Here is a 14,744-nt window from a genome sequence, read left to right on the forward strand (position 1 = left end):
ACAGGAAGGTGTGATTTACCAGCAGTCAGAGTGGGCAGTGAAGACCCCGTCCTTCAGAGACTCCGGAGCCATCCACCTGACAGGAAGCAGGCCCTTCCCTCCTTTACGGTAGTAGTCGGTCTCATAGATGTCTCGGGTCATACCAAAGTCTACGAGAGAGAGAGAACTCAGTACACATTAAGTGTAAGCACACAGTTAAACATTTTCCCATTAGTAAACATGGTCTGTGTCAACTGAAGCACTTCAACCATAACGCAGAACTACCAGAGATGAACTCGGGTTACAATATAAACAACGAGGAAAACAAGCTTCAGTACCTCCAATCTTGACGGTGAAGTCCTCTGCCACCATGCAGTTCCTGGCTGCCAGGTCTCTGTGGACAAACTTCTTGGCGTTGAGGTAGGCCATGCCGTCTGCAATCTCTGCAGCCATCTGGATCATCTCCTTCAGCGTAGGTGGTGAACGGCCGGTTGGGTTGTTCTACAAACACACACACAAAAGGTCAGTCAGTGATGTATGGTAATATGAGAACTAAGCCTGTTTAGCTGTAATGATTACCTCAACTCGGGTAGGTTTTTTTTTTTTAAATGCAAAGATGACACATACCTCAGAGTCTGGCCTGAGACCACGCAGGTAGCTCTTCAGGTCACCGTGGGTCATCAGCTCCATCACAACGAGGGTGGGCTGACCTTTGGACACCACACCTAACAGACGTACCTACATCGAGAAAAAATACCCGTTCATACATGTGAACCAAACAATGTTTACACTTACATTGACTGACTAGAAACATTGGTAAATACTTTGTTGGGAGGTAAAGATAATAAAAATATTTTTTCATTTACATTTTCTATACACCGTATGATGAACATTAAGGTTTATATTAATTTGCCCAAAGAGTTTGGTCATTAAAATAGGAAGGGACTACATATGAAAAGGACTACAATGTTAACACCCTCTAATTATTAAGGTAAACGTAAGGCAGACAAGATAACACGTCTATAAAATGTTGCCACTCTGCCCCCCCACATCTCAACATGATTTTTCACAGCTGACAGCGCAACATATGGCAATTTAATTGCCCCTTAGTACCATTTAACAAAATAGTGATGGTAGGCACAATTGCTTACTAAGTGTGAACATTTGTTTTTGGAGTCAAACTGTGTCAGTATGCCAGCATCAAAACAACGAGTGAGCCATGGTTCTATGAGTCATACATGTTCATGCTGGTTTCAACAAAATGACAGAAAGCTGTAACAGACTGTAATTCACAAGTGCATGGATAGCTGGGCCAGTGTCCCTGTTTGTCAGTGATGGAGCCAGAGGAGCAAAAACGTTTTTTGAAAAGTGTTGTGCGGCGTCGTACCACGTGGTGACAGCTGAAAGCCTTCATGACAGAGGCTTCGTTGAGGAACTCGATCCTCTCGCGCAGGCTGGCCGATTCATTGACAGTCTTGACGGCTACGCGTGTGTCCGGGTCTCCTTTGACGATGTCCTTGGCGATTCCTTCGTACACCATGCCGAAGGAGCCCTGACCCAGCTCTCTGAGCACATTGATTTTCTCCCGGGGTACCTCCCACTCATCAGGAACATACACTACACAAAACAGACACCATTATGAATAAGTGGACTGTTCACAAATCACTACAAGGCGGTATATGTTTCTAAATGCAGCTATAATTATTACTTCCAAAGAAGTGCAGAGAAAGCTCAATGTGCTGTACTTCCTGAAATGAGTAGTTTCGTTATTATGCTATTCTTACCATCATTGGCGCTGAGGTACTCAGGGTTTGAGGAGGCGATGAGAGGTCCTGTGGGGCCTTCTGTTTGCCTGTAACACAACCACAGAAAGCATCTGAGCAGCTGAACTTTCTCCAGTATGTTCATAACATCTTACCGAACATTCCTTCAGATCCCTCTATAGCTTTCCAAACAAAACAAAATAATAATTCCTTTTTTGATGTCATGTAGTGTAATCCGCTTGGTTTATCCAGCAGGGTGGATCAGTCAAAGAGCTTACCTCTTTTTTAAGATCACAAAGACTCCACCTCCCACAAACAGCAACAGGATGAAACAGATGACTGGACCAATCACAATCCAAATCAAACCTGGATCCGCTGTAATAAACACACAAGTCATTGGTCAGAGTATTTTATTTAAATAATAATAATAATAATAATAATAATAATAGTAATATGTAAAACAATAATAACACAGCTGAAATAGGCCTTGGTTATTAAATATATAATCATTTTCTGTATATTTTTATATATATATAAAATTTAAACTGAAACAAATATATTTAACCAAAGCACACAAAGTTTTGAGGTGAAAAGCTTGTTGGAAAGGATATGGACATGGAGTCAATGGCAACACCGTGTAAGCTTATGAACTTCCAGATGCATGTGAATAGTGATGAATGTTGAACGTTATACTTGTTCATTAAGTCAGACATATAGCCTGCAGCCTTACGGTTGGGCATGAAGAAGTAAGTGGTTTCTGTAAAGGAGCCATTTCTTGCCAAGGAGGTTGCGCGGATCCTCACGCTATAGTTTCCAGGCTGCACAAGCGAAAGCTTCGTGCCACCCAACTTGAGATAGGCCGGCCGCGACACACAAGCTGCGTGAACCTGGAAAAACAAAACACTTCAGCATTAGAAATCACGGGGAATAATGACAAGTGATAATCGTCTAATATTCTACTTTGCTTTATCTAAATCACAAATTACTTTGAACCAAAGGGAGTTTGGCACAGCAAAACCGTGACCCTTACAGTATGAAGAGTGCACAGAGATATGTTCTGAACTGAACAGAAGTTTTGGAGATGATTCTTTTAATAAACACCTATAACTGCATTGAAAGGGCACTATGAAAAGGTTTTACCTTGACTCAACTTTGGTTAATAATTGGGTAAGTGCATCACCAATTGTCCATTGTCAAACTGGGTTTACTCTTGATTAAAAATTGTATAACCAAAATGGAAGTGTGAAAAAACAGTGAAACATTGTGAAAGACAATGTTAACACCTGTAAATATGTGGGAACATGCATAAAATGAGTCTGTTGCTTTGGTACATGCTGGGAGGTGTTCCTACATTTCTACCTCAGGATGCTACAATATATCATATTAATGATTATTCCTAGGTTGACTCCAGTAAGAGTTCTGATATTAGTCCTCAACAAACAACTAAACGTGATCTAAATATATTTAGAATAAATAAAAAATTTGGGATTACTGTTGGGATTACAAAATATACATTGAAATAACAATGACATTGTTTGTACACTTCTAAAATGGTTTACATAACTAAGTTTAAATATTTTAGGCGGTGGATATAAAAGAAGAAAACCTGCAAAACTGTGTTGGAACATTCACAACTTTTAACATGCGTGCCAATTAATAGTCACTCAGAGGCTCTGCATAAATAAACAAGTGTTTAGTCTTGCCGTATGCCACCACTGTGCGATAAGTCAAATAATCAACTTGACCCTCCGACACGCTATAAACAGCATTTTAAATAAATCCAGATCAGTTTTGTTTCAGCTGTAGGGTGTGTTAGTGAGATGCCGGTCCATCCCTGCCACTGCAGTCTAGTCTTCCTTCCTGCCTCTGTCACTATGGTAACAGAGCTGCTACTGGCTGCTTGGTCCAGGCAGTGCAGCAATGAATAGCAATGAGAGATGAATTCACACATTTACAGCAAGTAAACAACAACAACAACAACCCACACACACACACACACACGCACGAGCTGTCACAGACAGACAAGCACTTATGCGCACAAACACACAGAAATAATCATATGCAAACACACGCAGCAGAAAACGTCAACACACGCAGTGGTAGCATTGGGAGTTTGTAAACAAATACTTTTTTTGTTCTTCTCTAACAGAATCTGAGTCTTTACATCAAGCCTCTCCTCTCCTGCCTACTTCCGCTCCCCAGAGCCTACCCAGATCACCCCTCCTCTCCGCATTTCTTCTTACCTTCAGCCATGTTTTTTTGTGCACCTGTCTGCCCTTTAAGCCCTGTGTTTCTCCTTCCTACACAGTATCAACATCATTTCTGCTGGCTATCACCTCTCTACCTCACTTCTGTGTCCTTCAGTTTAGGGGGGGGGGGGGGGGGGGCATGATCCCTCTCTTTCTCTGAGTTTTTCCGGTATCCTCACTCTCTGAAAAGGTCGGTGATGGTTGATACTGACCTCTGTGTCTCCAACCTTCTTGTAGAACACCTCATACAGGATGATGAGGCCATTAGGGGAGCGAGGAGCATTCCATTTAATCAACACATACGGAGGCTCAGCTGTCACTATCTCATGGGTCACGCGGCCCGGGATGTGGTCTGCTTTCTCTGTAGGGACAACACAAAGATAAACACTTACAGCACATGCAGTATAAAGCACTGCATTCCCACATTGTTCTTAGTTGGCCAGTTTGCTCTCCGAATGCGTCTAGAAACTGTCTGGGGAATTTGTTACATTTTTTGGTGTACTGAGGAATGAACATTTTCATATACACTACAAAAAAACTCAACATTGTAACCTTTATGAAGATAGGAATCATTGCAGGACTGTTGTATTTGACTGTTTTATCAGTTTAAGCTACTGTAGGTGTGCCTAATAAACTGGCAACTGGGTTCTTACCTTCTGGCAAAGTTCGAGCACTGACATAAGTAGCCATGCTGCAGCGTTTGAGGTCTGTCAGATGGTTGCAGGCCATGATCTCGATCTTATAACTGGTAAAGTGCTGCAGGTTGGAGATGATTGTTGATTCCTTTGCGAACACCTTCAGCTCCACCTGAGCAGAAAAAAGGAGAGATCTAATTATTCCAAAAGTGACAGACAATACAGCGACATACAAAGCTACACTGAACAAAATTATAAACGCAACACTTTTGTTTTTGCCCCCATTCATCATGAGCTGAACTCAAAGATCTAAGATTTTCTCTATGTACACAAAAGGCCTAATTCTTTCAAATATTGTTCACAAATCTGTCAAAATCTGTGTCAGTGAGCACTTCTCCTTTGCCGGGATAATCCATCCACCTCACAGGTGTGGCATATCAAGACGCTGATCAGCCTTAGGCTGGCCACAATAAAAGGCCACTCACGACCCATGTGTGCAACGTTCATTTTGACTCAGACGATCGATCGGTGCATCCCTAATTAAGTCTCACGAATAAGTCCAGAGTTAAAAGAAACTTAAAGATTTGGACATACATTTTTTGTTTTTGTTTTTTTTACAGAGGATAGTTTTCACTGCTGACTTTGAGCAACTTGTAAATTGAATCAGTATTCATTTTCTTATTTTACATGTGCTTCTTATAACTGGAAATTTAGGATGACGAACAGCGAACGATCAGCACATACGTCAACATGAGAATGACATACAAAAGATGATCTGTATGGCATACACAAAGTGTTTCAGACCTTGGATTCCTCCTCGTTTTCAGGGGTGGCTGTGGTGGAGCCGAACGGCAGACCGGGGGCTGTGGTGAGGAAGAAAGGAGTTTGGGTAGCGTTGGCAACTCCCACTGATCGTCGCCGACGAGATGGTCTAAAAAACAAGAGCAACAAGAAGAACAGTTAGCAGAAGTTAAAGGTAAAATGCCACTGAAAAGCTGGAGGAAACAAAGTTATAGTTTAGAAACTCTGCCTGGAGTCCTCTTACATGAATGACTCTCAGGCAAGCCAGTAATAAATTATTAACACACAAGTCAGAAGCATTTCACGCGAATTAGACCTTGGCAGAAGGAGCAGTAGTGTGGTGGAGGCCAGTGAGCACCTCTGCTCACACTAACCTTCACGGTGTGTAGCAAGTGTGACTGCATGACATTTAGCCATAAATACCAACTCCTGCCCCTCTGAAAGAGTTACCAACCCTCACCACTGGGTGGTGCTGACGAGCAAGTTCACTTTACTTTCAGTGGTTGTGTGTGTAAGCCCATCACAAAGGCCATGAACTTAACCAGTTAAGACACTTTAGACCGGCAGCGACCTTCTCTATGTACAATCACTGGCTTTAAATTAGAAAACCATCTTCCTTTCATCCAGAATTGCCACCATTAAGTGTCCTTGAGCAGTACACTTTACCCCAAAGCTGCTGCAGTGAAGCCTCTCCTTCACTGTACAAGGAAGTGAAGGACTCAGGATATGTTGAACCAGTACTTGCTCAGGTAGGAAAAAATTACTAAGCTTCCTGCGTCCTAGAACGGCCGCAAACTTCTGTGTACAGATGGGTAGAATCACTGTCTGGGAATTAGAAAACCATCTTCCTTCCCTCCAAATTTGTCCTTGAGTAGTCTGCAAAGCTGCTGCATGAAGTCTCTCCTTTACTGTACAAGGAAGTGTAGGACTCAGTTAATGTTGAACAAATACTTGCTCGGGTAGGAGAAAAAAATACAATGCTTCCTGCATCCCTTTGCGTGATGGAAAAAGAGAGCATGGGTTCAAAATGCAGCTGAGGTGTGTGTGAGTTTTTGTGTTGTTCAAATGGCAGTCTGCATGACTGCATCCCTGACTGGCATGAATGATAATGGGCACAGTAATCATTCCCCAAGGGAAGCGGAGGGAGAGACTGTGGGTGTTTGTGTGTGTGTATCAGGGGAGAGGGTAGGGGCACCGGGGCCCAGACAATCAGCACCCCCCCACTCTAAGCCCCCCACAGTAGTGCCCTGTACAAAAACAAGGGTCTACATAAAAGACACCCAAACACACGCACAGATAGACAAGACAGAGCTGGCATGGAGCCGTTTTGAGCCGCACATCATGGTGGTGGGGACAAAAGAGGAGTGATGTAGTCTGGCTTGATAGTGGGGCTCAAGTGTTGCTGCGGCACTGCCACAAACAGCAACTAACATAGAAAGAAGCTCCGCTTGGTATAACACTTGGTGTAACGCTAAATGTACTGAATTTCGTGTACAAGCTTTTTAAACAAGCGCAAATTCATTAAAAGCTAAATAATTTGATAACACCGCCAATTAACTCATATATCCTTGTAAGTAAGCAACAGCAATGACTAGTGATCGCACATGTCACAGCTACAATTCTAAAATTTATAACTGTTTGATCTAATACATTACACATCTCCACTGAGTTTAGAAATGGTGTTGGTCATGAGCTGTAACATTAAATTACAAGCCAGGATGTGTACCTGCTCTCGAAGACTTCATTGTGGAGGTAGTTCTCGAAGGTCTTGCGGTACTCTATCTCCTCCTGCTCCTTCTTTAGCTGGTTGTCTGTCTTGGGGCAGGCGCAGCACCTGCCCCCCGAGGTGGGCTCATCTGTGTGGTTCCACTTCTGCTCATCCTCGCTGTCCAGGTGGGTCGGGGTGCGAGATGGCAGCTTCATTCCTGGGCGGGAGAAACAGGTGTGAGGGAAAGCCAGACAAATAAATATGAAGTGAGCGATAGCCGATGTGTTCGTAAACAAGTCGCCTGGGCCGACTCTAATCGGACAACCTGTGGATACCTACTAACCTTGTAGGCAGTAGTCGAACTTGTAGAGGTCGCTGTCCTCATGCTGCTTACGACAGATAACCCGGTAGTGGGTGATGTTGCCATTGGGACTGGTGGGAGGCTTCCACTTCAGGAGGATCTTGGAGGAGGAGACAGCATGGGAGATGGGGTCCAGAGGCACAGAAGGCTCTGAGGAGGGTGGAGGAAGTAAGTGAGAAATTAGTTAGGATTGGTATTGTATAACCATAGGTCGCTTTCAGACTGACTTGCCCTATGGGAAAAAATGCAGTCCCTCATTCATGTGAATGGAGCCAGTCCGGCGACGCAGAGGGGTGTCTATTACACATCTCACAGGTACCTTAAGCAACACGCCCCCAATATTGCAGCTCCTTACAATGTCTTAAGGCATCGATATTTTCAGTCTGATTGCTGCTATGTAATAAACATTATCAGAATTGTGTAAGTTCCTGAAATGCTGTTCTCTGAACTTTAAGCAAAGTCCTAACATCAGTTTATAACGTGCAGCACAACATTCATTCAAAGTGAACTATCCGATTATCATTGCCTGAAGGTAACTTGTGCTGTTTTTGACTGCCTGTTTATTTTGCACATTTACATGCATGTGTGTAGCGGTGATGTGATCCATATTAAAATGAAAACTGTTTCAGTCATTCCCACTGATTGACAGCTGGTGGCGATAACAACCGAAAAAACATGGTGATGCCTGGGAAAATGTCGGGAGGAGCAAACAAATATAGATTTAAACAATGCAGTGTTGAAAATATGCAAAACATTTTACAAATTACTTATGGAGGAGGAAATGCATTCAGCATGTTTGTTATGCCCCAAGGATGTACAAAATGTTTGGGTAAGAACGACTAAAGGGTACCTTTAAGAGTCAAAAGTAAAAAAAAAAAAAATGTGATTCCAAAATCCAAAACAAAGTACAAAGTCTTTAAAAACACATTTTCCTAACATGTTTTTTTAAGTAGTGTAACTCACTGGAGGCATTGGTGCGGACGTAGATGATCTCACTCTTGGCTCCGTGAACTTGGTGCTCATCAGATGCAGACAGTTGGGTTTTGACCATAATAGCGTACTGGGTCCAGGGCTTTAATGGTCGGATCAGGTGCCCCGGATCATCAGCCCTCTTGCTATCGGTGGAACGGGGCGGAGGGTCAACATCAGCAATCGCCCAGCTGTTAGAGCCACACGCGTCCTGTCCATCAAACTCCGTCACGTTCTTAAATGGTCTGGAGCAGATGGCAAAAAGAAGATCAGAAAAAAATGGATCAATAGGTAACAATGAACTACGAGAACAATCAATGGCGCTCATTCAGCAAGGTAAAGCAATGCTGGGTGATTTTTATTTCTACAGTATATTATATTAATATAATATATATTATATAATAAATAAAATGCAAGAACATACAATGGATTTTGAGGCTCATTCTGTATTGTACTGGGAGTCAATGAAGTGATTTACTGGAGTAATGTGTTGGTTTTTATGTATGTGTGAGGACTGCTGCATTCTGAAAGAGCTGGAGCCTTCCTATTGTTTGTTTGGGTAATGCAGCAAAGGGAGGATTACAGTAATCTAACCTGGTTGACATGAATGCACAAACCAGCTTCCCAGAGTCAACTTGATATATAAATCCTCCTTTTGATATGTTTAAGTGAATCAAAACCATACTAGTTAGGTTACTGACATGACTTTCAAAGTTGAGTCCAAAATAACTCTGAGGTTAGTCTGAATTTGGTCACTGTAATCAAGCGACAGTGATTTTAGGTGTGAAAACCTTTCCTGTACCTCAGTATCTCAGTCTTACAAGTTTGCTTTTAGGACAAAGATCATCAGAGGACAGCTGTGTGTCATCCGCATGTGAATGACAGGATATGTTCAAATCAAAAAGGTCCAAGAATTGACCCTTGTGGAAACCCAGAGAAAATCTTAGTTTCAGCAGATTTAAAGCCACTGAGAAAAATGGGATGTCCTATCATTGATGTAGGAGGATAACCAGTTAAGCACAGAACCTGTTAGACCAACAGAATCGTGTTATCTCTTTATGAAATTATAATTACTGACAGTATGAAAGGCAGCAGTGAGATCAAACAAGCCCAATAATAAACAGTACTTGGTGCTTTTTGTGACTAACTGCTATAATTTTATTTTGTAATCAACTTTGGTATGTTTTGTGCCACAGTGTGGAAAAACCCAGATACTTACGCCTCTTTGTAGAGAACCATAAAGCCCAGTAGGTCCCTAAAGTCTAAGGGCCAAAAGGGCTCCCACTTCAACATAATCATATTTGATGTGGTCTTGATCACGGTGAATTTCAGCAGCTTGGTCTCACCTAAAGGATGAAACGGACGATGCTCAGCACAGGGGTTTGGTAAAAGAGCTTTTGAGGTAAAGCCAATCACATTATAAAACCAAAGAAAAAAGCAGCATTTCTGCACAATATATCTTGTTCTGTTAAATCTGTCAAATATATCATATATCTGATGAGCATCTGCCGATATCAAATCCTATCTAATATTTATATTTTTCTGACAAAATTTAGCTGCAAAATGTGTGTTTAGCCTAAACAAGGACAATAAAATGAGTGAAACCAAACCGTTTCAGATATGTTTGCTAGGGGAAACGTTCTGCATTAGTAATATATAGCTAGATCAAAATCTTTCTTTTCTGTTTTTAGGTTTTGTATGTATTGCTGTAGTGTTCTGTACATTTTCCTGAAAGAAGGCTCATTAACATAGGCTGTCTATACAGATACAGTATTATTCATTCTGCTGGTATGTGATCAAGCTGCTCAACAGTTAATTTACTGACAATAGTGTGACTTAGGAGTATGTTCCAGTGTTACCATACAGAATCGTATACTACAATACCTATAGCAAATAGATACGGATGGGTGAAAGATTAAAGAGTAATCCTGAATAAATAAACGGAGAAGGAAAACGAATGCAGATGCTTCCACACAGGTGCACTGCATGGCACAATTAAGATCCAATCTTGCTCTGTGGCAGGTATAAAAATTCCTGAGCTGAGTCTTAAGAGCTAAAGGTAACAGGAACAAAAATTATGTTTGTATTGCAAGCAAGCAAAAAAGTCTAGAGAGCAGATTTAGAATGATCCTGAACATTTTAAAATAAAGGTTGTCAATAAGGTCGTGAACATCAAAGGATAATCATAAGTCTGACATGCTTACAGGAGGCTTGGTCCCCGTTGGTGCGTAAAGCGATGTCATTCTTTTGGTTGCGCTCCTTGGTACCCGTTACCTCCTCCATCTTTTTGATTTCAGACATGCAAAGTTTGGAGTTGTAGTGGAAGAACATACGACCACGCTCGATGGTCAGGTTGTGCTTGGACCAATCCCACAGCTCACGCAGATTCTGGTTGTCCAGTGCATAGAAGGCGTGGATACTATGACAGACAGAGGGGTAGACAGATAAACATTGTTGCAGTGTTTATATAGTTTTTACTTATTTGTATTTTTTTTCTGTCTACATTTGTGTTCATTTCACATTTGCTTTGACAATGTAGAGGAGAGGAGAGCAGAGGACTTACTCTCCCTCAAGATGCTCCCCCCTAATGATGTGTAGTTTACGGAGGAAGGAGAGGGACACCAGGGCGTAGGCTCTGCGAACAGTCAGGTAGCCTGTGATCTCCTCAATCTGGCCCAAACTAGCCTCCAACTCAGCTGCAATGTTATCTGCAAGGTGATAGACATTTGGTCATATAGATGTACGTATGTATAGCCTACGTCACACAAACACACACATTTGAATGAGAAACACAGACTGAGAAATCTGAGCGATGGAGGGAGAAGGAGACACAGTGTGAGAACCAGAGCCTCTGCAGGGGGCACAGCAGGTGGTGATGTGTAGTAGTACTCACTCCCTCCTCGAATCTTGATTATCATGTTGCCGTGGAGAACAGTGCAGCCTCTCAAAGCCTGGGCTGAAGTTACTGAGTCAATCGTTTTATTTCCGACACACAGTTTAGGACACAAGCCTGCACACGGCGAACAGGTCAACCTACACACAGAGAGACACACAGATTAGGACCATCAACAACTTGTGTGTCATTGTGTTTAGTGCAGCAACTGCAGGCTGAAAGGGTGGACGGTAGGTTACAACGTGTGTCATCTAACGTTCGGCCGTTTCATATTTTCTATTTATTTAACGGCCACGTATGAGCGAGAAAACAGCTGAATCTAACATTACAGACATCAGATCTGTGACTGTCTGCACAGTCTGTGAATCCTTTTAGTTATTTTCTTTGCCGCACATGAATGCAGGAATACATTTGATTATCATATTGCATTACTCAATATTGAAATAAATCCATTGCAACTAAAGCAAATGTAATAGTTATTAAAAGCACATCCTTTTTTGACTTTACTAAATATCAAATAAAGATGTAGTAGCAAGATGAATAAAATATGTATTATAGCAACTAATGCTACAGTGACAAAACTACTTAAATATCAACAAAAGTGAGTGTTTCATATAATATGAGAGAAAAACAGACTGATGTATTCAGAGGTGAATCTGTATAATTATCTCAATTAATTTGATAACTCCCGTAATGAATAAACAGGATTTTAGGAGTGGAATTATATTTGGCCATCTCTCATCCACATCTGAGCCTCCTTCACTTCTTTAGCACTGGGGGATTGAGGAGATAACTTTCTCCTCCTTTGCTTCAATTACTTCTGTCGCATATACAACACGCACGCACGCACAAATGCGCACGCAGAGCATAATCGCAGACAACAAAAACAACATGACTGAAACACCAGCTGCAGTTCCCAATAGGCATTCCTCTGTTTTGCTCTCTCTCGGCTCTATGAGTGGCGTCCTCTCCCTGGAAACATGCGCTTATGCACGTAATCACATACACACGTACGCTGAGCAACGAGGCCTTGATAGTGCTGCCTTTCAGGAAATTCATTCACAAAAGGCAGGCCTTGTCTAGCGAGCAGCCGGTACGCGCCACACAGAGAAAAGAGACCCGACGCTTCATTCACAAATGAGCACGTTATTATTTTTTTTTTTGGGAAGCTCTCTCAAAAGAACATAATCCCTCTCTTTAATTCAGCTTCAAGGCTTGACATCCCCTAACCACAAAGATCTGGCTTAGAAGTAAACCAAGCGATTTTTGGTTGTTCCGTTAAAAAAAAAAAATCACTTAAAAAAGAATCTTAACATATCACCACTGAATGAACGCTTCCTCTACCCAAAAATGTATGTTTAGAGGGGTCTCTGATGTGAGGTGGCTGTGCAACAGAAACAAAGACATTTCGTCAAAATGTTCTGTTTTCTTGAAAAACACATGCACAAATCAGGAGAGGGCAGGCGATGACACCGTTTCACTAGAATGGATTTTGAAGCAGAACTATCAGGGTTCACTAAAAATAGACAATAACATCAAAAAGCAGCCTTAATAAGCACCTTTTTAAAGCAGCCCCTGTGCGAGGGGAGCAGCTAACAAAGGATGCTGTTGTTCACCGCGTGGACCACGCAAGCTCTGCATGAACTGCCATTTGTAAGCTCACCCTGTTTTAATTCTCTGTTTATGCAACTCTTATTATAATCCCCTTCTCCAGAAAGCACACACGTCTTACCCGAATCGTGCGTCTAACTACCCCCGCAAGTTAGGCCGATGGCTCCACATAGATGCCATTTACTATAGTGACATGAAACGCTGAGTCCCAGGAGTGCTGTTCTGGTCCTTGTCTGGCTTATTCTATCCACCCTGAGAGCGCCAAATGACCCATTACACACCTGGCTTCTCCTAGTTTCCATCTTATCATCTACATCAATCAGAGGTTAAATCATTGTTTCCCCCTCTATGACTTCTGAGTGAGTGGAAAAACATTGTAATGATCTCTCCAAAACAACAGTGAGGAGAAAAACTAAATCTATGTTTTGTTTCTCTCGCCTGTTCTCCCACATGGAAAATCGTATATTAAGCTTCGCAAAAGTAATGCTCTAGTTGCAGAGTAGAAAGAATGTTTTGGGCCGTTTTACTGAAAAACACCGACACACAGGCAGACAGGCTGGGTCCAACGGCAGCTCTTAAAGGGGCAGTGTTTATCTGTCCGGCTGAACTCTGTGACTCGGACTCCAGGGTCTGCTAAAACCATCTAGAACAGACGCTGCAGCTGACGCTCGGGTTTGGTTTTGGGCCCAGGCCTGGTGGAACTAGACCAAGTGCACTCACACACGCTGCTCTAGTACTGTGCTGTCAAAGCATCCGGGAAAGATGAGCAAACTAAGCACCAACATAGAAAAAATTAATCCTAATGAAGGATACATTTTTTTACAAGTATTTGTCAGAATTATTAGACAGTTTGGTCTTATTGTGACATCTGGTTCCTCAAAATATTGTAGTCGATCTTGTATTTCTTGTACTTATATTACAGATACTTACATTTGCATAATATTAATAAAGGGAGGTAAGACTTTACAAATCAGTTTAATGGCGTCACAGAAAAATGATGCAAACCTTTTGGGTTTACATTACCCCTACTCCAGAACATCTCTACTCTTTGTCAATCCTTATTGGTGGGTGGGTGGGGGTGTGTGTGTGTGTGTGTGTGCGTGTGTATATACAAAGTCGCCTGCCTAACTGTCTGAACGCGCGTGTGTGTGTGTGTGTGTCTGTCTGTCTGGGTCTAGGTTTGATGACGCTTGCTCTTGCTATAACCAAACCACAGAAGCAAAACAGACACACTGAGTCCCTGATGTTGAAACTGCAACAGAATCCCAACGAAGAAAAATCTTATGCACACTTACATACTACACATAAGCACAAATATAAACATGCACACAAAGGACGCCATTCTGCCCCATGCCTCAGGGTGTATGACCAAGACTTAAAGCAATGTTCTTTTCTGTTTAATCAGATGATAATCCCTGCAGGCTGGAAGTATGCAAGGGAAAGTCAATCTCTTAACACACAGACACACAATACATTTGGAGAAAGTCATGTTGTGTTGAAATTAACTATTTCCACTGGGTGTGCTAAAAGCTCTGTGCATGTGTGCGTTATTTACCAAATAAACATGTCTATATATACATAAACACCTCTCTCTATCTGGACACAGTGGACATTTCCCCTCGAGCCTGCACCTGGAAAAAGTAATCTGGGAACGAGCTAATGTAGTCACAAACACGTTCTGCACACACGAGCACTCAAATGCAAGTATGCGATCGCGCGCACACACGTATAAGAAAAAACACGCACATGCACGTACACACCCATCACTCATCCGC

General features: G+C 42.1%; 1 protein-coding gene across 1 annotated transcript in view; it reads right to left on the reverse strand.

Annotated features, from left to right (window-relative positions):
- The window catches only part of LOC119900689 (insulin receptor-like), a 94,528-nt gene that overhangs the window by 9,094 nt on the left and 70,690 nt on the right, over positions 1 to 14,744 (reverse strand). The window contains exons 5-21 of the mRNA XM_038715865.1: positions 11,359 to 11,498; positions 11,029 to 11,173; positions 10,670 to 10,884; positions 9,685 to 9,811; positions 8,460 to 8,710; positions 7,479 to 7,646; positions 7,154 to 7,352; positions 5,431 to 5,557; positions 4,645 to 4,798; positions 4,204 to 4,352; positions 2,473 to 2,629; positions 2,021 to 2,117; positions 1,764 to 1,831; positions 1,367 to 1,596; positions 607 to 717; positions 318 to 480; positions 20 to 149 (exon numbers count right to left, since the gene is read on the reverse strand). Coding sequence (XP_038571793.1) covers positions 20 to 149; positions 318 to 480; positions 607 to 717; positions 1,367 to 1,596; positions 1,764 to 1,831; positions 2,021 to 2,117; positions 2,473 to 2,629; positions 4,204 to 4,352; positions 4,645 to 4,798; positions 5,431 to 5,557; positions 7,154 to 7,352; positions 7,479 to 7,646; positions 8,460 to 8,710; positions 9,685 to 9,811; positions 10,670 to 10,884; positions 11,029 to 11,173; positions 11,359 to 11,498 — 2,631 coding nt within the window. The remainder of the gene's footprint in view (positions 1 to 19; positions 150 to 317; positions 481 to 606; positions 718 to 1,366; positions 1,597 to 1,763; positions 1,832 to 2,020; positions 2,118 to 2,472; positions 2,630 to 4,203; positions 4,353 to 4,644; positions 4,799 to 5,430; positions 5,558 to 7,153; positions 7,353 to 7,478; positions 7,647 to 8,459; positions 8,711 to 9,684; positions 9,812 to 10,669; positions 10,885 to 11,028; positions 11,174 to 11,358; positions 11,499 to 14,744) is intronic.

The sequence above is a fragment of the Micropterus salmoides genome, unplaced genomic scaffold (assembly GCF_014851395.1).
Source record: "Micropterus salmoides isolate LMB-PRFRI ecotype aquatic unplaced genomic scaffold, ASM1485139v1 Ms_hic_scaffold_13, whole genome shotgun sequence".
In the NCBI taxonomy this organism is placed as follows: domain Eukaryota; kingdom Metazoa; phylum Chordata; class Actinopteri; order Centrarchiformes; family Centrarchidae; genus Micropterus; species Micropterus salmoides.